Source organism: Sylvia atricapilla, chromosome 1 (assembly GCF_009819655.1).
Source record: "Sylvia atricapilla isolate bSylAtr1 chromosome 1, bSylAtr1.pri, whole genome shotgun sequence".
Taxonomy (NCBI): Eukaryota; Metazoa; Chordata; class Aves; order Passeriformes; family Sylviidae; genus Sylvia; species Sylvia atricapilla.
Window position 1 is genome coordinate 94,356,863 of NC_089140.1, and position 26,893 is coordinate 94,383,755.

A 26,893-nucleotide genomic window follows, 5' to 3' on the forward strand; every position below is an offset into this window, starting at 1 on the left:
CAGTCTGCAAATTAAAATATATTCTTCCTGGCTGTCAATACTGCAAAACTATCTTAGATTCTGAAAGTCAAATTTGGTTCTTTAGTTGGAAGCATGATTGATTATCTAATCTAAAATGTGTGTTGAAAGCATATATCAGAGAAACATCATTCTCTTCAGATTATGTCCTCATAATGCCATTTTCTGCACAAATGTAAGTAAATGCAGCATTTGGCTCTGTACTTTGAGCTTACTTCACAGACATCATTCACTCCAGGAGAACTGGTTTTAAGAGGAAGGAGCAAGCAAAACGTGATTTTTGTTCCTATGAGAGTACATTTGCCTATAAGGACGCCCTGCTGCTCAGTAAGAAACTGCAGTTCTCAAGTTGCTGGACTTTCAGTGGAGACCTACACATCAAAATTAATGTGCTGTGTACTTGACCAAAAGACACTGAAATGGAATGAAAGCACTGAACTATGTATCTGACTTACCTAGCACACCTATATGTAAAGTAAAATGTATAAGGTAGTTTCTACTGTGCTTCTACTTCAGACTACTCAAAATTGCAGATAAGGTGTCTTGTAAAAGTATTAGATTAAAATTGGACCACTCAGAATAGACATGCTTTTACTGCTCTTTCAACAATACACAATTATATCTAACAGACATAACATTTTTTTAACTACATGAGGAATCAGGGCAACACTCTAAACCTATTGATACAGAAGAATAGGAACTGCCTAAATGGTATTACTTCAAAAAGCTAACTCAAGAAGAAAAAAAATTTAAACACCAGGGCAAAAGCCTTCTGGATACCAATGAAATTCTGTCATATTGAGAATTTTATAGACCAATACCAAACAAATTATCCTATGATCATGTATGCACAGGTTCTGTCTCAAAGAAAAAACCCACAATCATACAAAATTAACCCCACCATATCATATGAAAATAAGCTTCTTTCCTTATCATAGATACTGTTATGGACTTATCTTTTTACCCACAGAGGGTTAATATGAAAAGAAGGAAGAATGGTAAAATATGAAACTTTTTCTTTGGCTTCACCTTTCACGGTCTGGTATCATACAAGGGCAGAAACTAATGAACTTGCTCATCTTTGAAAGCCCTTTTGCATGCTTCTTCCTTCACCCTTCACTCTGATCCTTGCTGATCTTCCCTTATGTGTGTGCCAATTTTACTGGTATAATATGTGCACTTTTATTAGTTGTGTTCTGATGATTTCTACTGAGAGATACTTAAAGCTTATACAAGTCAAAAACTATTTTATCACTTCTGAAGAAAACTAATAGTGCAGAGCCACTGAATGATAAGAGAGACCACTGAATTTATTTAATAATGCATGTCCATTTCACAAAAATGGCCTGTGTAATCCTTTTAAAAATAATAACCTGTTCATTTCAGACCTTGCACAACGCTTCTCTTTGTCCCTTGTAAGTCTCTCAAATGTCTTATTTTAAAGGAATATATAGTACTCCCGGAAGACATTTTCCCATTTCTATTCTCTTCAACTCCTGTGAGCCCTTGTTCTGTGTGATAAGGCAATCTCCTTCGGGATCTGAGCTGTGTAGTTTCGCACCACGAGTGACAAGGACTCAACTTGAATAACTGCTGTGCGCAGGTTGTAATTATGTCAGCTGGAGTGTTGAACAAGGGGACTGATTAATGTGAGCCCCAGCCCAGGCACAGTCCCTATCAAAACCTTCGTGCAGGCCAGCAGTGGGGATGGGTTAAAGCAGAAAGACAAAACATGCTGTATCGTCCATGATAGATGAATTGCTCCAACAGTCTTCAGGCAGATGTTCCAGGACAGTATAATATACAATTACTCTGCCTTATCACCTTCCCAGGGACAATAAAGCTTCCTCCTTCTATAGCTCATGTGAGTGAAGGCAAAATTAGTTTTACTTTTACAACACTGACTCACTTATCATGTTGCCTTGATTGTGCTTTTACAGCTAAAGAAAACATATATTGCACTCTTAAACTGAAAACAAACAAACAAACAAACACAACCCACAGAAAAATAACTCTGCACCCCTCATCTTTTATATAAAAACAAACTATTCCTTTGAATCTATTTTGCATCATTATACAGCCCTTGTGGGGCTAATTCAGTATGGGATTCTAGGGAACATCACGAACTTTAGAACAACTGAACCTATTCATAAGCTTAATGTTCTAAGTACATATATGAAAGGACCTTAGTGATTCAAGTCAGAATGCATTGATAATAAAAAATACACAGGTCTGGTGCAAAAGATGCCTATGTGAACAACATGCCCTTAGTGACTATTGTAACTAAGCACTCATTCTAAAAATGCTACAACAGTCTTGTAAAACAACTCTTTAAAAAGCCATTAATCCACATGCCTCCTTAAAGGCCACAAGAGTTTACTCCACAACTATTACAAACAATCTGTGTATTCTCCAAAAGTGAATATGAATCAAGTAAATAATAGGAGTTAAGAGAAAAAAAAATAAATCTATCTATATATCTATCTATCTGTATTTGCTCCTTTTTGTTATCAGATATATATAGTTTGGAGTTTTTTGCAGCAGAGATGAAAGCAGTCTATATGTTTCAGTGCTATTTCCACGAGTTTGCAGAATAGCATCTTACTAACATGAGGTGAATAGCAAGAGAAGAACATAGCTCAAAATATCCTGAAATCCTTCCTTTCTAAGTACTGGACGGGTATAGATTGAGCTGTGCTTTAAAGAAGAAAGTCTAAATAGTACCACTTGCATTCCAAGATACATTGCTTTCACTACTATCCTTTCTCCAGCTATATAACAATGACATGATCTCCAAAAACAAAACAAAACAAAACAAAAAAATGCACCCACAAACACATTTAGCAAGACACGTATTTGAAGGTCAGGTTTAAAAACAAAATCAGACTAAACCAGCTGAGGCTGATTCTAATGGCACTTAAGACTGCATACATATTTGAAAAACTCTATTTATATGCATCTAATTTTCTCTAAAGGTATTGGACTACTGGTCCATAAAGGAGAGATAAGACTTTCTAAAGAGACTATGGGAATTAGGTACTTCAACTGCACTTCAACTTGAATGCAGGCTCTAGCTGTTACACCTTCTTTGAGATTTTAGTCATTAAACAGTACCACACTCCTGGCAACAGTAAGGTTTCACCACAACTCTATAGGCTTTCCTGTACTCCTCTGGTGAAATGCGATCCTATGTTTACGAATCAAAAAGTAGCTCCAAGAAAGCTGGTACGTTCTCACTGCACAGCTTGTTGACCTGAGAGGACAGCATGACAGGATAATGACACGCCAACTGCTGTACAAAGAAACAACAAAAAAAAATGGTCTTCATCTCAGAAAAACTATAGTCCAAGCATTGAGAAGGACATGGTAATCAGAAAATAGGCAAAAAGAGTAGGGATATGTTTGGGAGACAGGGTGTCAGTCAAACAGGGTAGAAAGCTTTCTGTTTAGGTGCACTGTTGGGCATGGCAGTACGAGATGGCAACCTAGGCTATCCTCTATAACCACTCAAACTAACAATGCAATTACTGGACATAATAAAGAACTGATATAGGTCTCAGCATTTGCATAAATTAGGTATCGACTGTTTCTAAAGAAAGACATAGGTTACCAATAGGAGACACCAGAAGCTCTAATCTGCTCTGGAAAAGGAAACAATGCTGCCTCTAACTATTCTAGGTAGTAAAACTCCCAAGTTTAGGGCTGCCCTTATCCTGAGGAAGGCTGAGTTCTGCTCTCTGTCTCAGGAAAGTATATTAGCTGGCACAAAATATCATGCATCAACTCTTTCTTCTTGAAACTTTGCCACTAGACAGCAAGGAACTGCCAGGAGTCAAAAGCAGATCTAATCCCTGCTTTCATAGATGCTTTTCTGTTTTCAGTTATGTTCCCTATATAATTTTCTTAGAAAATCCAAACAACAGGCTCCTAAACACTTTGTCCTGTGCCCTTTCAGCTGAGAATCCTGAACAATAACTTGAATGAGGCTGCAGACAGCAGTTCATTGTGAACTAAATGAATCCTGATTTGTCTAATATTCAGGCCTCTAACACATACCCAAAAAAAAGGGAAGAGGGGCCTGTTTGCCTAAAAAATGCACCAAAAGTCTTGAGACAGACATAGCCATTTCCCCAGGACAAAGACTTCTGAGCACGCCGCAGTGATTTCACTCAGCTGCGCAAGAACTTGCAAACTCAAGAGAGAACTGAAAAACAGAAACTCCAAAAGGAGTAGGTCCTTCTTGATTTAGATGTCTTTTGGCAAGATTTAGGAGATCAAGATCCTCTCTGAAAATCAAATGGAAAATAGAAATAACTGGGTTCTCAATCCCACAACTTACAAGCCTAGTTGAACTTTTTTACTGTTCAGGATACAAAGTCTTGCGGAAGGTGCTGCCAGCTCCCTGGCTTTCCATGTCTCTCCTTCCTAAGAAACAAGTACCTTCATGACAGATGAGAACTGTTGCTTCCCTTAGGACATGGAGGGGATGTGAATAACATCAGAGGAGCCAGGATTTTATCCAGTGCCTTTGTTTTTCTATTATAGTATCGACCCTGTGACAGTACACACTTTCCAGCCAGTGAGAGCTGACTCCCAATTGAGCAATGGAACAGAGATGCCTAGGTGGAGAGGGGCTTAGTTTTAATCCTTTCTGTTACAGTACTCCTGCCATACTACTGGTGAACTGAAACTAAAAATGGGCACTTCAGAGCAGGAAAAGAAAATAAAGATTCTCCTAATGTTGTGTTGTAGACTTCTAAGAGAAAAGACATCCAAACAAGAGGAAGCCAGGAACAGATGCAGGTGGACAAGAACTCAGACAACAAATGCTGTATTTGCTTTTTAGAATCCAGTTCTGCAATGCAGAGTACTAACAGAGCAACCATCACCCAATACTGTGTTCTCATCTCTCTCCTCTTGCACCACCACCAGGAAACACAAAGCTATTCCCAAAAGCTGCACTCACTGGCCTTGTTTGTCTGACTTGATGTTCCTGCATTCATTTAAAACACACTGGATTGTAGACACCTGCCTTGCCCTCACAAGGGCTCACATTTGGGACTTCTCTCTCTGGTCTGACACAAATGAACAAATCCAATACAAATTCCTTTATCTTTGAAACATTTCTTCTACTTGAAAGTTTTACTGCTCTTCAAAATGACTATATTTCAGCATGCAAAAATCAATCAGCTAAATACCATATGACTGTGCTATAATTTATTAGTGCTGATCAAAATCTTAAAGACTAGTAATTAAAATTCAAATTAAAATGTGATGAAAGTCACATTTAGTCACATAAATGAAGAGGCTGAATTTAAAATAGGCACAGAGCCACTGGACCCTATGGGAGATGAGAATTTGTGGATGCTCAGTATCACTAAAAACATGTAAAAAGATCTTACCATTTCTTCAAACTTTGCTTCTTTTCCTGAAGTAAATACATCTATATAGATCCATGAATATGTCAGTTCATCAGTGAATGTCTTACAGAAAACAGAAAAAAAATGCCAAAAAACGCACTTGTGGAATAATCTCTCCACAGTGGGAAACTTCTTCCTATTCACTAAGAAATGTCACTGCCCTCAATCACCTGGTATAAATCTTTTCCAAATGATCATTTTTATTAAAGAAAAATTCACATTTTGGGGTCCCATCCTTATCCTTTGAAAAATACCTTTTAAATTTTATTTCAAAAAAGACTTATTGTGATAACTTGCAAAAAATGGTTAATTTGGGATTCAATATTTTGACACGAACATTGTACCAACTGAAGCATGATTTCCTATACATTCATGCCCTGCTCACTAAATCTCACAATGCACCAATGCAACAACAACAGCTCCCCAACATGTTCCTTCAGGATATCCTCATCCAAGAAAAAAACAGTTGTTCTGGGTGGTGAGGCTGGACTGTAAGAGAGAAGAATGCATGACAGCTGAATTTTGCCCGACTGGTCCTCTGTGATTTTTTTTCACTCCTCTCCTCATCCACTCTTTCAGGAAACATGAACTTAATTTATCTCAGCAGCTACTACAGGGTGTCAGTTTTCACCAAAACTGGCCAACAGCTTAAAAAGTTATTAAAGAAATGGGTGAAAGATAGATAGATGGGCTGGTGCAAGTCTCACAATAAGTTAGGGACAGGAGGCTAAAAATCAGTTCTTGTCAACTGATTTTTAAAAAATGGTCTTTCTGAACTAAAGATACATCTTTTTTCCTGAAATAAAAACAAATTACTAATGGCTTTTTATGTGTTAAAATGCCCATATAAGAGATCTCCAAAATTTGCTAGTGTAAATGGTTCTCTGTACTTTAATAAGAACTTGTTAACAAAAAAGTCTGAAATACCATATTTTTCTATTGAAACATCATCAGAACTTAGGAACTGATTTTAATAGTTACAATACCTTCTACAGCTTCAAGATGTTTCTAGGCATTGTTTGCCCTGTAGATTGTGCATGCAAAATTCCAACAGAAATGTTTTGAAGAAGCTCAGTATGTAAAGGTATTCCACATGGGATTTGTAGCAGAATAAGTGATGTCCCATGCTACAGCTGTTAGAGAGAATCCATAATCACCTTGAACAAGGATTGAAGGAGCATGCAGGAAAGTTACAAAAATAAAACAATAAATATGATAGTTTAAGAGGTATTAGCACAATGAACCACAGGATGATGTTCAGGCAGTTTATGATATCAGTAGAACCACTAGATGTGATGATTATAACACAGGATTATAAAACAGGATTATAACACAAATAATTTTGGAGAATTATGCAATTCAGAGTTTCTAGTTGTGTGTGTTTTAAATTATAACATTACTAAAAATATAAAAAGATAGCAATGCTGAAGAACACCAGGAGAAGTATTACTTTAAAGCATTATCTAAAAATGTGGATATACAGGTATGGACCAATATTCTAGGAACCACAATGAGCTGGGCAGTTTCCTTAAGTGGAAAGAAAAAAAATCTAGGAAAAAAACCTGTGCACTTACAGAAGGAGGTGGGAAAACATCAAGGAATGTCTCCACTCCCATCCCCTGGCCCATGGGGGTGGAAGAAAGGAGAAGAATGTTGCATTAGCTTGTTCCATTGCATTAGGCACACTAAGCCTCAGCATATCTAACTTGCTGAGGAGATGATGAGGAGTGCTGTACCAACCTCATCTTTTCTCTGAAGACACAAAGTAAGAAGTAACTTTGACCCAAAGCATCCAAGAATGTAGAACAACCTTTTTGTTCAAATTATGTTTTTCCTTTAATTCCTTTTCCATTATTAAAAGAACACATTTTAAAATACATTAAAAAAAAGAAAAAAAAGAGAAAGATAACACCAGAGGAGCACTCCACCATTTGTAATAACAAAACTAAGTGCTTTATATGCTGGTTATTCCCTATGAAGTCTCAGCTATATCTACGGCTGTTATTCAGACCTAAACAGGCCTAGCAAAACCACAAAATTCATCCCAACCAGGGACAAAATAGCCATAATAAGCAACTTAAAAAAGTTACAAGACAACAGGCTCCTCTCCAGATTGTCTTTTTGTAAGTAAAGCCTCAAGGGAAATAGGGATCCCTGATCCATGACTTATGAGAATAAAGTAGAGTACCATACAATAGAGACTGCAAAATGGTTTCAGCAAGGTGAGCTGCTGTATGTACACCAAATGGCCTGTCTTCCTTATGCCACATCTTCCTATGGAGAATGCACCACCTTCTCTCAGCTGCTCAGGAATGAGAAAAAGCAACAACACAAACTTTGAAACAAGCTCTCCCTATTGCTGGCCAACACTGAGCCAACACTTTTTGGGTTAAGTTCAAAGTTGCTACTTTGAACCCACAGGTTCAAAGCAACAACTTCAGAACTCTGAGCTCCCAAACTTCGAATGCCTCTCTCTCCAAAGCAGAAAGCTGAGGTTCTCAGAGGTGAGCTTTCAGCCCACAGCGGTTCCCCACAACACTGGGAAGAGGATGGCCATGAGCACCAGACTTCCAAACTCCAGGTGCTGTTGCTGCTCCGGAGCCTCAGTCCCACCATATCATATTACCATATCATATAGTGGTGCCTGGCAAACACCCTCCAGCCACACTGCAGAGCTGCCAGCCTGCGCATCGAGCCCACGCTTCCAGAGGTGATGAACCCTGTGGTGCTGACAGAGGCTTTAGTACCTGACTTCTCAAAGTGCCCCAACACACCACTCCAGCCGAATTTGGGCAGAAGCTAATACAAGGACAAGGGCAACTCTGCTGGAATGTAAAAGGAATTTTATTTAGCTTTAATAAATCAGGAATGTCTAAAAATGTCAAATTTATCTGGAAAATCGCTCACCATTTCTAATGCATTAAAAGTGTCTAAATAGCAAGCTTTTCTCCAACACAAAAGCTTTTTTCTTCCCTTCTTTCACTTACCATTCAGCAATTCTTTTCTTTATCTCATTTTCATCAGACTTCAAACAGAAAAAGCCTTTCCCTTTCCTCCCCTTGCACTAGAGTATAGCTCTTTCTGGAACTTCAGAACAGAATTTGCTTTCTGTCACTTCCTCAGACTTTAATCTGTTTTGTATGTCATGTGAAGGAGGAAGAGGGAAAGTTGTCAGAGAAACAGCATTAACACAGGAACTTGTTTTACAGGGTAGTAGCCACATAGCCTGGAGAATAAACCCCACACAACACAACAGACTCGTGCCTATCAATTTAATCTTGGAGACCTGAAATGCTACCAAAGTATTTTCAGATTGCTAGCTACCTGCTACATAGTTACATGGTAGCTAGTAATAATAATAATAATAATAATAATAATAATAATAATAATAATAATAGTAATAATAATAATTCTTTGTACATTTCATCATCTCCAAAGATAGCTTTGGTCCTTTTATAATGACTGAATTGGGGATTAAGGAACGGCAAAATAAACAAATTAATTTTTTTATTCTCTGCTAACAGGTACAAGCAAAGACAGCATATATGGTAGTTTCAGTCTTTTTTAAAATATGCTTTACACAAAAGGCTCACATTAATTAAGGTATGATGCCAACAATTATTTTTAGATCAAACCATTCTAACAAACAGAAGTTTATTTGTAGACATAAAAGATCTTCACTGTACTTTTTTATCAGAAGCACTGTAAGAACAGGAAATTACAAGTCTTTTTGCAACTACAAACTATATTAAGACCCTAGCATTGCTGTTCATCTTGAGGTTAGTACTAAAATTTTATTTACTATCAAAATACAACATACTCAAGATTATTTTAATTTGAAATATATGCTAGTGTTTCAGATTGATAAACATGAATTAAGTGTATATTAGATATAAATATACATGTATTTATGATAATGTATTTATGCTCTTTAAGAAAGAGGAATAGATAAGACAGTGATGATTACATATGATAGCAAAAAAGAAGTGTGAGGACAGAGAGAAGATAAACTGTGATAAAAGAATACATTAGTTACATTAATCTGTCCACTGCATGAAGTGGTCTTATTCATATTTCCTAGACACCAAATACTTCAAGGTTTTGGGTTAAGTGTCTTGGACACTGATTCAGAAAAAAACAGCATCAGTTCAGCAGGGAAGGGGCTGTCTAAGAAACATTTAGGAACAAAGCCCAAATAGAAAAGTAAAAGAAAGACAGTGACTACTGAAAGAAATCAGGAGCCTGATAATGTATTCTCAGGACTTAAATTGAAGTGTGAACCAACTACAAAGTGCTGGCCTTAGATCACAACAGGCTGTAACAGAGAGATGCTGAAACCAGATATTAATTTTTACATTGATATCAAAATAGCTTCAAGTCTCAGTAACATTAAACTCAGGAGTCTCCTTTTAGCACAGCATTCAGGCTTAAATAGATCCCTGAAAAGTTGTTCTTCAAAGACCCAATCCAAAATGAGACTAGAATAGTATTATCAGTCTTTGCAACTGCATCACCACTTGGGCAGATCCTTAAATCCCAAGTTCAGTGTTAGCCTGAGAATCACAGATCCATTGAATTAGAAAGGATATTTTTAATTCCTCTTTGTTAGAGAGGCAACAGGGAACACATCCCCCCCCCACCTTACCAATAAATAAATAAGTAAAAGAAAAAGAAAAGAACAAAAGAGGTACCAAGGCTCATGGAATTATTGGTGAATTTCTTTAACAAGTATTAGTCATTAAAATTAGTAAAACTCCATACTACCTTTCTACAAAGCACAGTGCATTTACTATGCTATTAATGACAAACACAGAATGTGAAGGACCTCACAAAATGATTGCAGCATTTCGTGCTGTGCCAAGGCCTCTTAACATGGCAACTTCCCTATGGGCCACAGTCACCAAGCCTGCACATGCCAATGCACACGTGTGTGCCCGTACAGCTGTCTTCCTCAGAAACAGTCGTGTTTCCAGGTACACACATCCTCTTGAGCACTGCAGGCAGTGACACTGGACAGGGACAGCTTTGACAGAGGGAGCCTAGGCTCTTTTATACACTGCCACCAACAACTGTCCAAAATTGCAGACACACAATTTCTCAGCCAGTGCAGACAGAGCAGACACGTCTAAGGAAGGGTCACATCGTTCCTCGTGTGCTCTCCGGTTCAGAATGTTCGGAATTACATCTGGTGAAGCTGGTTAACCTGATAGCCGATCTGCATTGTGAGCTACTGCAACACTGCATATTTTTATTCTGAGTTTACCACATAAACTATAGGCTATAACTTAGGTGAATAGAAGAGGTTTTATTAAGCCACAGAAACATTACAAAAGGCAATAATGCTGACCATTGTTTTGTATGCCATGTATTTGCTACAATATTTAAAGTGTTTTTGCAACTGTATCTAAATTCTATTTCAGATTATTTTTCTTTTTAAAGATTTAAATGCTACAGCATATTTTTTCCAGATTAATAGAAATATTTCCAAATGTTTTATCTGAATATTTATTGAAAACTAAGTGGGGAATAATACTCTGAGTTTTCATCTGGGAACAGTGCCCATGCACTGACAGAATGTCTGTCTAAACTTCTATCTTCATTTGTTTATAAGTCTGCTAGCACAAGGCACTGGATATCCTCAACTCCTGCTGCTGAACACAACAGAAGCTGAAGTACTTCCTGAAGGTCCTGTTTGCTCTATTACATACATGCATTATTTTTCTTAACAACTTTCTATTTGCACAAAGTATACGCACCATTTTTTTTCCAGTTCTGCCTTTGTGATATGTATCTGTATAAAAGTGTTTTCCCATAGTGCAGTGCTGGTTGCCACCTGGAATCCTCATCAGTCTAAACAGTTGTATAACCTACTTATTTCCTATACAGGCATATTAAATTTCCCTGGTTACAAAGAGCATATTGATATTAATGTTTTAATGATAAATAAACTGTTTTCATAATTTTATGTAGAATTTGCCTTAACAGTCTTTCAGTTTTGCTACGAGTTAGAATGCATTGTTACCTCATCTGTAAAGTAGTCCCTAGTTATCCTTGATGTAACAAGGGAATAGTGCACAGATGATGCAATCATACCTAAAAGTTATTGAATTCACCAAAATAAACAGAGAGAAAACATTTACTTTGCACATTCGTATGACTTAGGTGCAAATCCTGGAGTGTATTAGAAACTGGTCTTTACAACCGAGGAACAGATACTGTAAGTCAGACAGAAATAGGAACTCCCTAGGGATGCTGTCCAAAAAAAGAAAAGTAGCCCCTGTGGAGTAACTCCCCCTAAGTCATGATGCTGCTGCTGCTGAAAATATGCAATGAATCCGTCTGCAGTTGGAATTTCAGATGCCATAATCCCTTACAGAATGTTGTCTAATTATTTTATTATGCATAATAAATGTAAAATATTTATTTTAGCTTACATAATTATATTAAAAATGTATGCTATTTATTCTCAGTCTTGTAAGACATCCTTCACAAGTCATATACTTTATAGAAAGGATTGCATGCTGTTTTGCTGGCCTGGCTGTTTGTTTTATACAACTTCTTCCAAACCTTCTTATCTTATGGTAGGGAACACCCCTGCATATTGCCCTCCATTCCCTCACCACCATGGGTACTCTGTGCAAAATGAACCATACGGTGGAATCCCAGAGAACTGAAAACTATTTTCTTTAATCACAGCAGAGGGATAGCCTGAAGCACATTAACATAGTATCAGTCCCACACTCTTGTGGTCGAAGTTGTAGCAATACTCCTTCTAAATCACAAAACGATGTCAGTGCTTCTCCCGAGCACTGTAATCCAACAAATTTGATCACGTAAGAAAAGCAGGGTTCTGCCTTTTGCATGCCCCCCTTCATGTAACTCAGATCCATTGCACTGAAAAATCTCCCTCACTCATACCATGAACATAAATTGCCTGAGAAGTTGTGACAGTTTTATAGAAAGAACAAATGGGAGTTAAATTTAAAACCTTACATATGAATAAATGAGATTTCCCTTTCTTAGTTAGACACATGTACAAAACCAGCTTAGTTCTGAAAATGCTGTATATCTGCATCTTTCATTGACATCATCAGACCTAGGGGAATTTTTCACTTCTGCAATCAGGTCCAATTCAGGTACTTAACAATACTACAGGTTTAGAAAGTCTGTCCACAGCCTATACAACCAACAGATTCAGAAACCTGTGTCACAGGTGCTGTTCACTTTCAGGATGCTATAAAGCTATTCAGTGCTTACTGTGCCCATTATCAAATGCAAACAATATTGTTGTCAGTGTAACTTCAGGATGGTGTCATCTGAAAAGTTCAGCTGCATAACACATTTTTATTAAATGACTGAGAAATATAAAATAAGCATTGCATAAATAATGGTGGAGCAGGGCCCTGTGAGACCAATTCTGTATTATAAAATTAGGTTAAACATTAATTAAGGGTGAATGAATATTTTTGTATGACAAAGCACATTGACTTAAGAATGGAGAGACATGCTGTGTGATTTGAAAAAGTAAATGCAAAGGAAAATCATGCATATTTTTTATCTAAATTGGGAAAACCTAAACTGAAAACACAAATGTGAAAAATATATAACCAAAGATACATGTAAATTTTTGTGTCTATGAATATTATATTTTGCTTCCTTCTAAAGGATTTTAAAAACTAGACTGAAAACATAATTTCAAATTATAATTGTTACTGGAATTCGTATACTCCTGTATCAAAAAGCAGATGTTAATTTCTTTGTTGTCAAAATACAAAAGATTTAGACAAAAATAAATATTAAGTGGTCACAGCACAAAAGCTAGAGATGGAAGAGAATATTTTTCCCAAGAATGCTGAAGTACAACCATAAGCATAGGCATACTATAGAGAATTTACAATTTGTGAGCTAAAAATGCTAAGTTAGTTTACTACTCCCTTCAGAAAACCACATCCATTCATGTCTTTTTCTAGTTAAGAAAAGAATGTCTCATGCTGTGTGTTGTATAGGGAATAAATTGCCTTTTCTGTTCCATGCAGCCAAAATCAATCTTTTCCTTATAGTATCTTAGCGCTGATTTCACTTCAGTTTAAAAAGTTTGTAACAGTTCCTAAATTCAGATTAGTTTCTTCTAATAGCCCTTTTTCTGTACTTCTAGCCAGGGTTATCTAGCCTTTCACTCACTAGACTGGCAAGAATTTTTGCAGGATGATTATTCACAATTTCAGGCTGAGGAATTGAAAAGCTTGAAGTCAAGGATCTCCAAGAATACTCTGAGCACCAATGAGCGGAATGGGAATAGTTTAAATATCTTTTACTTCGCCACTGTTCTCACTCAAGTGTCTCAAACTACTTTATAGAACAGAGATCAGTTATCAATGAAAGGAAACTTTATATTAGCACTAACAATACTTTCCTCCATACCCCAACACAAAAAGAGGAACATTCAACCTCGCTGAAAGTACAAGGCTCATTAAAGAGTCTGCAGTTGCCAAGCAACACTAAACAGCAACACATGAAATAGTCTGGATGAACTTAGAGTGCAAGGGCCGAGCTCACAGCATCACAATGAGACCTCAACCACCAGACATGGGGGTGAATTTTATCACTAGATCAGCAGATTTTAAAATCTTCATTTTAATGTTTTCTGTAGGTGACGCTTGCATGACTACATCCCATCTGCTGAACTGGAGCAAACAATATTATTTACAGGGTTGCTAATAATTTTCCTTTAAAAGAGAAATACTGGGTGACTTGACAAGGAAGCACCATGTGATTCTTTTAAAACTGTAGTTCAAAATGAAGAGAGAGGTGGATAGAGAACAAAACATATACTTGCCAACAAGGCTGGCTAATATCCCAGGACTGTGGAAACTGGCAGGCACAAGCAGGACTGTTGAGCTAATAAATACAGCAGCCCCTCTACGGGCTCCACTGCAGCTACACAGGGTGCCTCACTGCCTCTCTGAGCTTGCACCAGCAGCATAGCTCTGGTTCCTGCATCCCTTCCAGATGTTTTTCAGCTGAGCACGGAACACATTTCCTGCAGAATCAAAGCTTCATCAGCTGGTATCTGCAGAGATCAGCCTCCAAAGGTTAGGTCAAAATTGGCTTGTGAAGGATGGAAACTAACACTCTATTGTCATGAAACATTTATTTTTCAATAATATAAAAGCAGATATTTCTTGTTAATCCTGATAAAATAGGTTCTGCTTGCATCTTCTTTAATAATCTCCAGTATAATAAAATACTCATAAAAAACTTGATATTTCTTGGAATTTATATCCCATACAGAAAACTCTTTATCCAAAGTAAAATGATCGCCTGTCCTTCACTCAATAGAGCACTGGGTTATGCATTTTGTCTCCTGAGTGAGGGAAGCACGTCCACTCATTGGGTGTGTGTGACAAACCCTAAACTGATTCACATCTACACTGTTCCCAGTCTCTTGGGTCTTCAAGCCAAGGAGCTCAAACCTACCTCTCATAAACTAGCTCTGTAATAAAACTATTCCTGCCAATTGGGATGATTCAAAGTGGATGATAAAAGTGGACTACCGCAAGATAAAGTGTCCTCAAACACATGACATTAAAGGCAGCACTTCTGCCTTCAATGCAGCACATCATGTCAAACTAATGCTTATAGGCTCTCACTTCACCCAACACAGACCTTTTAACACAACTGCTTTGGCAACTGAAAATCACCTTTAATTCTTAGTTAACTTACTGAAGCTGACAAAATTACTTATAAAGAAAAATACAATGAAAGCAGGAGCACTCTTAAGGTAGTGGCATGGAAACATAGCCCTCTTCCCACAAGGTTATCAAACTTAGTTCTTTGCAGTTCCAGAGTATGATTTGATGGTACAGAAGAGTTCACAGAGCGTTTGCCCCACACAAACAAAACAATGCAACAAGCAGTTTTGTATGGGAAATGTGTGACCACTGCAGAGGCTTTCTGTAAAAGAGTTTTCTGTACAGTAGGCAATAAATAGCATGAAAACAGGTATTATTAGAGCAGATAGGCTTCACTATATAGTCATGATTTAGGAAACTACATTAAAACCTTAGTGAACATACAGTTGTATGTTCAGCACAAAAAGAAAATAAGAAATGCTACAGTGGTATAATAAAATGCTTAACTTTCCCCTCTTGTGTGCAGGCATCACAACACATACATCTAATCATATGCCAGTCAACAAATATAAGGCTGATTTTTAAAAACTTTTTGAACAGCACTCTTGCAAATTGCCCATAAAATATTCTGTGGATTCCTTTATACTACACATAGATTAGCCACCTCACTGCAAGGTATTAAAGTATTCAAGAATGCAGAAGAAGTGTATTTAAGAGTAAAGATTCACTTAAGAAGCAATGCGATCATTTAATGAGTACTCTATAATGAACCAAAGACACAGATGATAATCACCAAACGTAATCTTCACTGTTCAATCGTGTGATTCTTCTAAATTTAATCTACTGGCCTACCATGGGGATGGGTTTTAGTGGTGTAACAAGGGAGGCTTTGCCATGCAACCAACCCTATGGCCAACTCTTATTCAAACACCCTGGCTAAGAAGGAGAAGGAAAACTGGAGCAGAACAACAAGACTCTGGAGGACTGTAACTAGCACGAGTTGCTTCAAATTCTAATAAGTGTCTAGTGAGTATTTAGGCTACTAAGCCTTTTAGAGAACTCCTCCTTTCTTAGTGAAATGGTTGCAACTCAACCAAGAAAAATTTCAAAACTGCAATTGATTTGAAAAGGCAATGCAGATAAGCAGCCCCACCACAGAGAATTCCAACAGATACTGGAGCAGCTGTGAAACAAACATTCAACATTAGCACTGTAGTGTTACCACTAAAAGGCTTCCCATAATTTGTTTTTCTTTATAAAGTAATACCTAAATACTGAAGACTAAGTTTTTAAATTTAGCTCCTAATTTAATATGTAATTACCGCTGCCCTGATGGTGTTTTAATGGCAATGTATTTTTATTGGTGACTTCAAATGAACCTCATCTGATCACCTTAACCCTTCTCTCATCATGCTTTAGTTAATGACTCATTACCTGTAGTCACACCAGGGACATCTGTAAGGCTTTTCTCCAGTATGGACACGCTTATGTCGTGTCAGATGTGATTGTGTTGTGGAAGCAAAGTTACACTCATCACATTTGAATGGTTTCTCTCCTAGAAGGTGACAAGAGAAAATTATCAGTTTTCATCTACAGAAAAGAAAGACAAGTCCAAATTTCCAGCATATCCCTTGAGACAGCTTTAAGCCCAGGTACATATAGCAAACCAAATACAACATAAATTTCCAAATACAATGCATTAATCGAAAAATATAAAAGAAACACATCAGCATCCAACTGACTTCCCATGTGGAATTAAACAGCAGCAAAAAGGAGGAGAAAGAACAGCACTGAAACAGAGTAACCTTGTTATTTGGTCTTATTTCATGAAAATACCATAACCAAGTGACAAGCATTCCTCTTACACAACACCTTCTCTTCAAGCTGAGCCAAGAACAGCCCCAAAAACAGCACTGGGGGAGGCAGAAGGTGAAAAATCACACTGATGCTTGTATTCAGCACCTGCTCAGAAAAGAACATCTCCAGGTGAAAAGTGTCTTTGTCTTCATCTCCAACCAAATTTTTTAATGTTATCCTTCCAATAACATAAATAAACTGTGACTGAGAATATGAACCAGAACTCTGTGCTCCATTCCCCCTATCTTGCCTGCTAGTCTTCTGCCCTTGTGAATATTTTCTGAACAGTAGGCCATTTATCAGTAGAAGGACTTGAAAGGTAAATGAAAATAAAACAAACAAACAAAAAACAACCACCAAACCTAGACAAGGACAACATTTTCAGAAGACTAAAATTCAATCTCTGCTGAACATGCAGCTGCACTAAAAATTTCTAGAGGACTACTAACTCAAGAAAGGTAAAATCTCTACTGTCTAAATTGTTATGTGCAAAGAATAGTTTTCCTTCCAGTGGAGTAGTCTACCCCTTAAAAGACACTAAGACAAAACCTCATGACCAACACCCACACTGTGATGACTAGCTAAGACATCCGCATCCCATATTTCCAACTGGTCGCCACAGAAATATTCTGTGTGGTTTACAGAAAGATATCGTTACCACTTAGGGAGGAAACAGGTTTTCCTTTGTATGGAGAAGACAAAAGCCAGCTCCAAACTTAGGTGATCTTCACTGCAGTGTGCAAGCCTTCAGAAGTATTTATCTAAAAACTACAGAAGGAATCAACATCCCCGACTTAAGAAGATAAAACTTCTAGGGACAGACATGTACCTTGTAGATTGTTTAGAGGTCTAGGACAGGCAGTTTCAAAATTGAACCCTACTAGCAGGTACAATTTGAAGTTTTTCAGACTGACAGAAAACATAGCACTAGCACAAGACTATCAGTAAGACCAGCCTTTTGCAATCAGTAGCAAAAGGCCACTTCCAAATGGCCGTGCCTCCATGACAGATTTTTCAAGGTGTTTATTGCATGAAACACTGAAGATTTTGAAATAGACTTTGCCAGAATTCCGAGAACAGAGAGAAATATGCATTTTTCATTCTTGGATATTGTTGCGGTTTTTCCTCCCAAGGGAAAAAGATATGCAAGGTCCTCAAGGCCTGAAAAGCCCCTAATGTTGGATGGAAAGACAACAGAGCAGCTTCTGAAAGCTCCATAAAGAGTTGGAATAATGGCTCTTAGCAGCTGCGGGAGAGAATAGCAGCCAATGTTTTTCATTTATTGTTTCATGGGACAAGGAAAGGTGAAGGGGCAGGACACAAAGCCGAAGCCTCTATGCTGGACAAATTGAGACTGCTAGAAAGTATGTCTTTCCTGCCCCAAATGGGGTTTTCTTGTCAGACCCTGACACTCTGCTCTGGAGAAGCTGATTGTCCCAGCAGCTTGCACAGTAGTGGCTGCTGCTTCAATTAAACTCTCTGGGAGGCCATAGACTCCCTAGCAACATAACCTGTTCTTGAACTGAAGATTTCCTGTTCTGATTCATTTTATCATCTAGCATTAAAGAAGATAGCAACATTTTCAACCCTAAGTAGTTAAGCCACGGGTATTTTAGATAACATACATACTTATTTTAACTGCTTTCATTTAAAATGCACTAGAACCTTGCCAACTTTCCCCCTTGTAAAAAACGGCTGATCTGAACTGAAAGGAGATTTTCAGTTTGCCATTCAGAGGAAAATGGATCAAGGAAAGGTTTGCTGCTGTGCCAGGGCAGGGCCAGTGCAGCTGACAGCCGAGGGAGGGCCCGTTGAAGCCAGGAGGGCTTGCAAATTCCATCGTGACCGTAAGAAAAATGATAATCCTTGCCCACTGCTCCAGGAAGTTTCTCCTTAGGAAATCCTTGTGGCTAACTGCTCCTGTCAAGTAGACTATGTGTAAATCTCACCTGACAGAAAATACATCACAGCAGCACCACACAACAAAAGCCAACTAAATGGGGAGGAAAAAAACAACCTAGCACAGCCAGTACATCTTACCAGCTGTATGGAAGAAACAGTATTTTTATGGAAAATCAACCAGGTTTATTAGTACAGTTGAAAAAAAACCTAAAAGACAACTAGGTATTTCTTAGGGCTGAGTGATACTGAAGAGTGTATCAGCTACAGGAGTACTTTTATTTGTTTGTTTATTTATTTGTTTATTTATTGAAGTTTTCCACAGACCTACTGATTCAAGAATTGTTTTTTGCTTTCCCTATCTATGGGTCAGGATTCTTCTAATCAGTCTTTGTGTCCCAGTTTTCCTTCTACCCTTCTTGCTCCCAGACATTTCAGGCAATAAACATTAATTGTTTTAATACAGGCTGCCATTAAAAATTCCAAGAGGACTCTTGTTCACCCACAGTCAAGGTTCTAATTCGTACAAGATTATTATTACACAAATAAAAATATCAGTATTGACAGTATTTTTTTAAACAACAGTAATAACTTTAAAATTAGTGTATCCATAACCGTAAGGACAAAGCCTATGTATTTAAAGACCAATAAAGGTAAAAACACACAATCACACCGTCTCTTCCCCTTTCCATTACAGAAGACTTGTCTGTCTCTCACCATATCTATCTTTACTAAAAATAAGCCTCATGATAAAAGAGGATAGGTGCCCCAAAATTATTAAATGCTCTGTGGGACAACAACAAAGAAGGACACACATTCCAAGATCAAGGAGCCATTTCATGGATGTTTACTTTATTTTTAACACAAGCACTTTCAAGAAGCTACATTTCCTGACCACGGGATTACAAATTAAATGGCTTTGCATTTTTTACAATACTGCAACCAACTTCTGAAGTGCATCTGTTGTTTAAGTTACCTGACATGGAAAATTTGAGCTCCAAAAATCAAAACTTGAGCAAAAAAATTACAAAAGGGCCAGTTCATAGGGAGCACTAGCACGTAAAAAAAGTTATTAAAGCTGCTGCTAACCAGTAACTGAAGAGTTTTTTTTCTTTTTCTCTTGCTACTAGACAATTTGTCTTAGGTAGGGAGAAAGTTTAAAAAACCCAGGTTTTTGGTGTCTTTGCTGGTCAAAGGTTTGCTATAATCAATTTGCCAATGTGCTGCAATTGTTGGTGTAAATAGAAAAGGGAAAACAACAAAGACGCCCTTCAAATTTCATCTCTTCTCCTGCTGAAAAGAGCAATAAGTCTCTTCTCACTGTGATACATTTCCTGTGGTATTCAATGTTATAATTTTTTTAAGCTGTGGTGGGGAAGCTGAAGGGAAGAGGCTACATTATACATTAAATTCAATGCCGAGTAATGTAACTACACATTAAAGTCAAAGAGCAGTTCACATGAGAAACAGAAACACAAAGTGAGTCACTCATCTGGATAAAAACACATATATTATTAAATTTTCTTTCTTTATTACATTGACCTATAAATGTCTTGAGAAGTGCCAGATTGAAATGAGGGAGCAGAAGCAATCATACAAACAGTGCTCTGTACGATATAAGCTACCATCTTCAAAAATGCATGAAAATGTTTGAACAAAGACATGATTTTCTTAAGCAGTTCCATAGGTTCATGGTGGCTGCCACAGAAGTGCAGAGTAAGTGTACTTACTCACTAACACATTACTACTAGGATGTACTTCTATCATCCCTTGGAAGATCTCACCACAACCAACACATGGGAAGCAAATGCTGACTGTCGACGTGGAGAAGATGAGAACGGTGTTTTTTGCAATTTGCAGGAACACTAACCGATACTAAAAAAGCGATTTCGTGCAAGAGAACACAGGCTGTGACTGATCAACAGTGTTGGACTGAGACAGCTACTACAGCACAAAATGGACGCTTACCAGGAAACATGTAGAAGATTGCACAAACAAAGGAGGTGAGCAGAACAATAAGAGCAAGAACATAAAGAAAAGACATCTTAAAATAAGGAATTGTTTCCATGTTTTCATTTCAAGCCAGAAATAATTACCCTTGCTTGTTTTTTTCTCTCTTATGCAATTTCCTAGTTGATCATGATTAAGGCAAAATATTTAAATTATCTGATATTATATGCTTCTGGTATGTGTGTATCTGTGTGTGTATGTTTGCTTTTGGTTTAGAGGTTATTTGCCCTTTTTTGTTACAAAATTCAGGTGATCATTTAATTCTTTGTGCAATTCAACTTATTCTAAATCCAGCAAAAACTAATATAGGAATATTTTCTAACTGGAACAAAATACATATCAAAAAAACTTGCTTCAGGATGCATCAAGACACAAAATCCTCCCTTCCCAGCCTTATTGAGACACTAGAACTACAGCATCTGTATTCCTGAAACACCACAAACTATCCCTTATTTACCACATAGCACCAGCTATGTGGGCTGCGAGCGGCCCAAGTTTCTTAAGACAGTTTATCACAGCCTAGGCAGCCACAAGTGCCTATTGTAAAGCACTTGGCAGACAGAGATGGAAGCAATTCTTTCAGAGTGATAAAATTCTGGTCAAACTCTTATTTTGGACCACTCCTTAAGCTGCCATTGCTTCAATTCACAAAACAGAAGTTTAGGTCATGGATATTTACATCGTCATTGAAAGACATTCAGAATACCAGAGTCAGAATCTTGCAGAATAGGACTGAAGAAGGTGTACTCAGGTCATAAAATAACGTTGCAACATCTTCCCAGGACAAAATCAGCCAAGGACTTTGCTTATTCTCTGTCCAAAATGTTTGTTTCTCACAGGACCAAGTCATCATTAATGACCTGACATATTCAAAAGAGAATAAAAATATTAACTGCTAAAACACCAGGAATCTCTCAACAGGTCAAATTATTTGTTCCTACTATACAGTTGAGAAGTTCCTATATCAAGGAAATCTTTATGCAGATACATCATGTTTACAAATATATTAAGAATTAAAGTTTTTTAAGTCTTAAAACTAATGGCTTCTTCTTTCAGTTTAACTTTTCATTCAAAACCAACAACAGCTCTTCAAGGGATAACATCCTATTCACCAAACTGGTCTCTATAGTTTTCTGAAAGAGTAACCAAGGGCCAGATTCTGCCAGCTTTTTTCACTCCAAGTTATACTTCGTGCCCTCTGTACTATTTCCAAAGAAAATGTGTCCTTCACAAGAGAAAGGCATTTCTCCAAGTACAAAGAAAGAATCTGATCTAAAAAGAGAAGAACAGAGTAAGAAATATGAGAATAAAGAGTATCAAAAGCCTAAGTGGCTGGTCCCACAGCCAGTCTTCTCTTGTGTCAAATCTCTGCCAGCAGGTGAACATTTCTCTGGGATGTTGGGACATCTCAGGCCTTGAGGCTGGGATGAGACTTGAGGCTAAGAGGAAACTTGTTAAGTTGGTTAAGACTCCTTAACTACATGTGAGGATTTGTTCATTTGCCCTTGAATTGTGGGCCTCTGACAGGTGACAGAAGTAAATCTTGGATTGGAAGCTGTTCTGTGTCAGCCCCCAAGACAGCTGTATTACAGTAGGGAATTATTTAAGCCATTTGGACTATTTTTGATACCTATCCCTTTCAAACCTGATTGTAATTTGATTTGGCATTCTGCTTTGGGAAAATTGTGCCAGTAGGGGACAGAAGAAAAAAAAAAAAGGTACAAAGAAAGGTACAAGGAGAAGTGCATGCAGCTAATGACTGAGATAAAGTTGAGCACTGGATGAAAATACAATGGAAGCCCTGTAAGTGCAACAATGCTAGCAAAGGTGGATTGTGTCATTCTCCTTGAAACAAATAGAAGGTACAGATAATTTTTCTGCTAAAGAATCATCTCTGATTGTTTGTGCCACAGAGGCAGATAAATGCCAAAAAGATAGATCCCTCTGCCTCTGAGATACTGTCCTATATAGTATAAAGTTAATAGCAAAGTAATAACGAGCCTCCAGTCCTGACATAAAATATAAAGTTATGCTTGCTAGATGCAAGCTTCATGATCTATAACCTGTAAATCCCTGTGATCATAGCACAGGAAGCCTCTACCACACTGGCGAAAGAAGGGCAAAAATGCCTTCAAAAACCTGGATGCCTTTTCACCAGGAGTACAGCATATTTTCAGCGTAATTTTGCACACGAATCAGGAAATAAAATAGGTTTTTTCTTGGCTGGTGGCCTAATGATACCATATATATATGTTTGATGATAAGGGCTTACATTTCTGAGAAACTAGATCTGCACTCACATAGAGTGAGGTAGAGACAAGAAGGGTAAATACAAGAATTTGCATTTCTTCTACACCCCCATCCTGAAACAACTGTTTACCATTTGTATGGCTGCATTGACCATGAGTCCTAGGTATATGCAAGATCCCAATGAGTCACATGGCAGGGCAATGAAAAAAATGGTATTTCCTATCCTCCTGATAACAGTGATTTATTTTTGCTAAGGAATTAATTAATTAATTGATCAAAATCTTAGCCCACATTTGTTAAACTTGTGCCAACATGTGAAAATTCTTCAAAGCTCTAGAAAAATGGAAACTTTATTACAACTGAAGCATACAGCTTTTGTTCCAGCAGATGTAATCGCTCACGTTATTATTCAGAGTAATAAGATAACTCATTATATTTGTTAAATTACTTTATTGGTCACTTGAAAAATACTAACTTCCTGCAGTGGATGGGAACTAACTGTGGCAGTATTCTTCCACAAATTTGTGTTCCTTGTTATTAGAAAAAAATTTCAAAAAACAGTAGGATTACGAACTAGACTCGCAAGCAAATTTTGGCCCTGAATACGTATATATCTGTTTCAAGATACTGCCTGAGCAGCACTGAAAGTCCTACCTTTCTGAAAGCATCAGAATCTCCTCCAAATATGGTTGCTTTAAATAAACTGAAAACAGGGTAGGAAAAATGGCTTCAGGCTCTCAAGAAAGAGAGTAGCTGCTCTCCAGGAAATTACACATTTAGATGGTATATGTCCTGAATGAAGATTAGTTTATACAGGGACATAATAAAATCTCCCACTGTGATCCCTTTACAAAATCCATGGAAAATTGATGATGTAACAACTATAGCTTCTCATTTGTTAGCCATTTCTTTCCACTGTACATTAGACAATGGTCACTTAACTCACACAGCAATTCCTGACGATATTACATTACCCTCATGATAGTCAGTAAAACAAAAAAACTACAGTGGCTTAAACAGCAACACTTCTACGTCTGTTTGAACAAAACCTATTCAAATAATCAAACACTTACAAGGAACTACTAAAAAGCACAATTAAGGTAGAATGTATTAATAAATGTTTAATACTTACACTTTTTCTGATCTTCTAAAACTAAGAACCAATTTAATTTTGTCTGATATTAAAATTTTATAACCACGTGGTAGGAAAGCTTTACTAATTCTGGGAGAGAAATCTTGCTTTACATGCCAGCCATGTGGTAACTCTTAAAGTTGCACCTATTAATTACAAACTATCTTAAAATTACAAAAGGGCAACTGAAACAAGACTAGCTTTCAACTATGCTTCAGTCCAAAAAAATTGATTAATTTATATGTATTCTCTAATTTTCACCCAGGGACATTCTAGCAGTCTCTTGCAAAATCTTCACAGTAGGTAATCTATTTGGGCCTTGGAAAAAAAAAATTAGTAGACCTAGCATTCATTGAAAGAAGAAAGCCAGTCTTCACAATACTACTTCCTTCAGAAAAAAAAACCCAAAAACCCTAAACCCACCCGAAATACCCCCAACCCCCCAAAGCAATTATTCAAACTCCCAGCTAATAGATTTGATGCAGACCCTGGGCACACCAATTTCACAAAAAAGAGGAAAAGCAAAGCAAACAATGAGCCGAGGTATTATTTGTGCTGCAGCGTGCTATTTGACTTGTGTTACTCCCCAGTGCAGAGGGACTCCCTTGCTGGGGAAAATACAGAGTAAAGAGTAAAGACAGCTTTACTGACCTGTGTGCTGCCGCCGATGCTTGGTGAGGGCATGACGTGTCCCGCCGGCAAAGCCACAAAGGTCACAGAGGAACGACTTCTCGCCTGTTGCAACAATAAACAGATGAGGGACTGCGGAGGTCACAGATCATTAAAACATATCTATCAAGGCTTTCAGGGTTACTAATTCCTCCAATCAAATGTTTCCATGTAAATATGTCAAATGGGAATGAAATTACCACTGCGGTTTATTGACTGTGATAAAATCTGAAAAGCACCACTGAACATAATTACATACTTGTCAGACCCATAAAAATTAGCTTTATTATCAATGGAATGGTTTTGTACAACTTCATTTCTGTTAGATGTCTTCCAGATGGGGCTGCTTTATGCACTTGAACAGTTTTTATGCATATCCTGATTTTTTACAATTCCCATACATCTGGCCTTTCTGTGCTGAGTAAAGATTGCCTGGAAAAAAAGTTAATATACTGTATATATGATTCTGCTTAAATAAAATATATTTCATTTACTAACAAATTAAAGGTACTGAGAAATTTTCAACAGACTAGGTCACAGTCATTTTTAGTTACCTTCTATTTATTAATAAGTATTACATTATTTTCTTGAACACAAGCAGAGTGCAGGCAACAATAAAAGCCAAATTATTCAGTACCAGTGGCAATTCAGCACTGTTTATGTTTCTGAAGTTTTCATGACATAAAGAAAACAGGTCTGGGGATTACTACTGAAATTGCAGCAGAACTCACATTGTTCGTCTTCAAATGATAATTCTTCATTCCAAACCTCTGGACCAATTTGAGAGATTTTGGCAAGCTCAAAACTCATTAAAAGTGTATAAATGCCGTCTTTCTGGTTTTTGGGGGGTTTTTTTGGTGTTTTTTTTTTAATAGAAGCTAGGATTTTGCCCTGTTGCCTATAAATACAGTTCTATAAATACAGTTTATCATTTCACAGCAGCATTTTTACTCAGTATATACTAACATGCACAGAAATCTCAGTCCATAAAAGCCACATGGAAGATCACTATGAATTAGTAACACTAACCTCAGGTACAGTCTCAGTAACCTGAGATAAGACTAGATTTTTTTCAAGAATCCTATTAGTCATTTGGAGCCAAATTGTCCCCTTTCACAGTAACACAGCAGAGACGGGGCTGGGGGGGCAGTGGTGCTGGATTTATTGAAACTAACAGTCTCCTTCCAATTTTTCCCTGTGGGGATGGAAATTTAGTTCCTATAAAAGAGGACTGGGTTAAGAAGTCCGGTGTCAAATTACCAAGTCCTCCTGCAGAGACAGAAGGATGGAGAAACTTCCATGCTGTATATTCCCACATAAGCAGGCACAGGAATACACAGACTTTCTGGAAAGGCACAGCGCCTCAGTTAACTTTGGATACTGTTCATATTAACAAGAGACCATCTCGTGAGTGGGAGCTCTCAGGAGAGCCTCGCAGGGACCAGCTGCCCTGTGGATGAGGTCTCTGAGGAACCCCAGTGAGGGAGCCCCTGGGCCCTGTCATACAAGGAGGAAAGCTTGAATCTACCACCAAAATGGGATGACAAAAGAGCTGATAAACCTCTGCCATGCAGCGAGGCTATGAAATGGCAATGGGCATGTATTCCAGAATTTCACTGTTTCAGAAAAAAGTAAATGGCACATTGTTATTTTCTGCACCCAAATCTGGTCATGTAAAGCATACTGAAATTATACAGGACTTTGGGGCTTTTTTGAAATTTTGGTCTGTTGATGAGAGTATCCCAGAAGAGTAGCTAAGGTGTGAAATTATATCAGTTCCTCTCTTTTGGGAGTCTATTCCAGCAATCTGTTATTATAATTGAATCTAAAAAAAATCATCAGAAAAATCAGAACAGAAACCCATTCTCACTATCACATGAAGAATGCATTTGTGCTAAATGATGTAACAAAGTTTGAATTTAATGCAAAATGTCTGTCAATAATATTATTGCTGAGGCTATGCATGATTTTAACACAAGAGATTTCTGCAAAGTCTCTTCCAGGCT

At 37.5% G+C, this 26,893-nt stretch overlaps 1 protein-coding gene across 2 annotated transcripts in view; it reads right to left on the minus strand.

Annotated features, from left to right (window-relative positions):
* ZNF407 (zinc finger protein 407) overlaps window positions 1–26,893 on the minus strand; it is a 335,862-nt gene that overhangs the window by 109,161 nt on the left and 199,808 nt on the right. For both annotated transcript variants that reach the window (XM_066328276.1, XM_066328282.1), the window contains 2 exons: window positions 24,870–24,953; window positions 16,505–16,625 (listed from right to left, as the gene is read on the minus strand). In XM_066328276.1, the coding sequence (XP_066184373.1) occupies window positions 16,505–16,625; window positions 24,870–24,953 (205 nt within the window). The remainder of the gene's footprint in view (window positions 1–16,504; window positions 16,626–24,869; window positions 24,954–26,893) is intronic.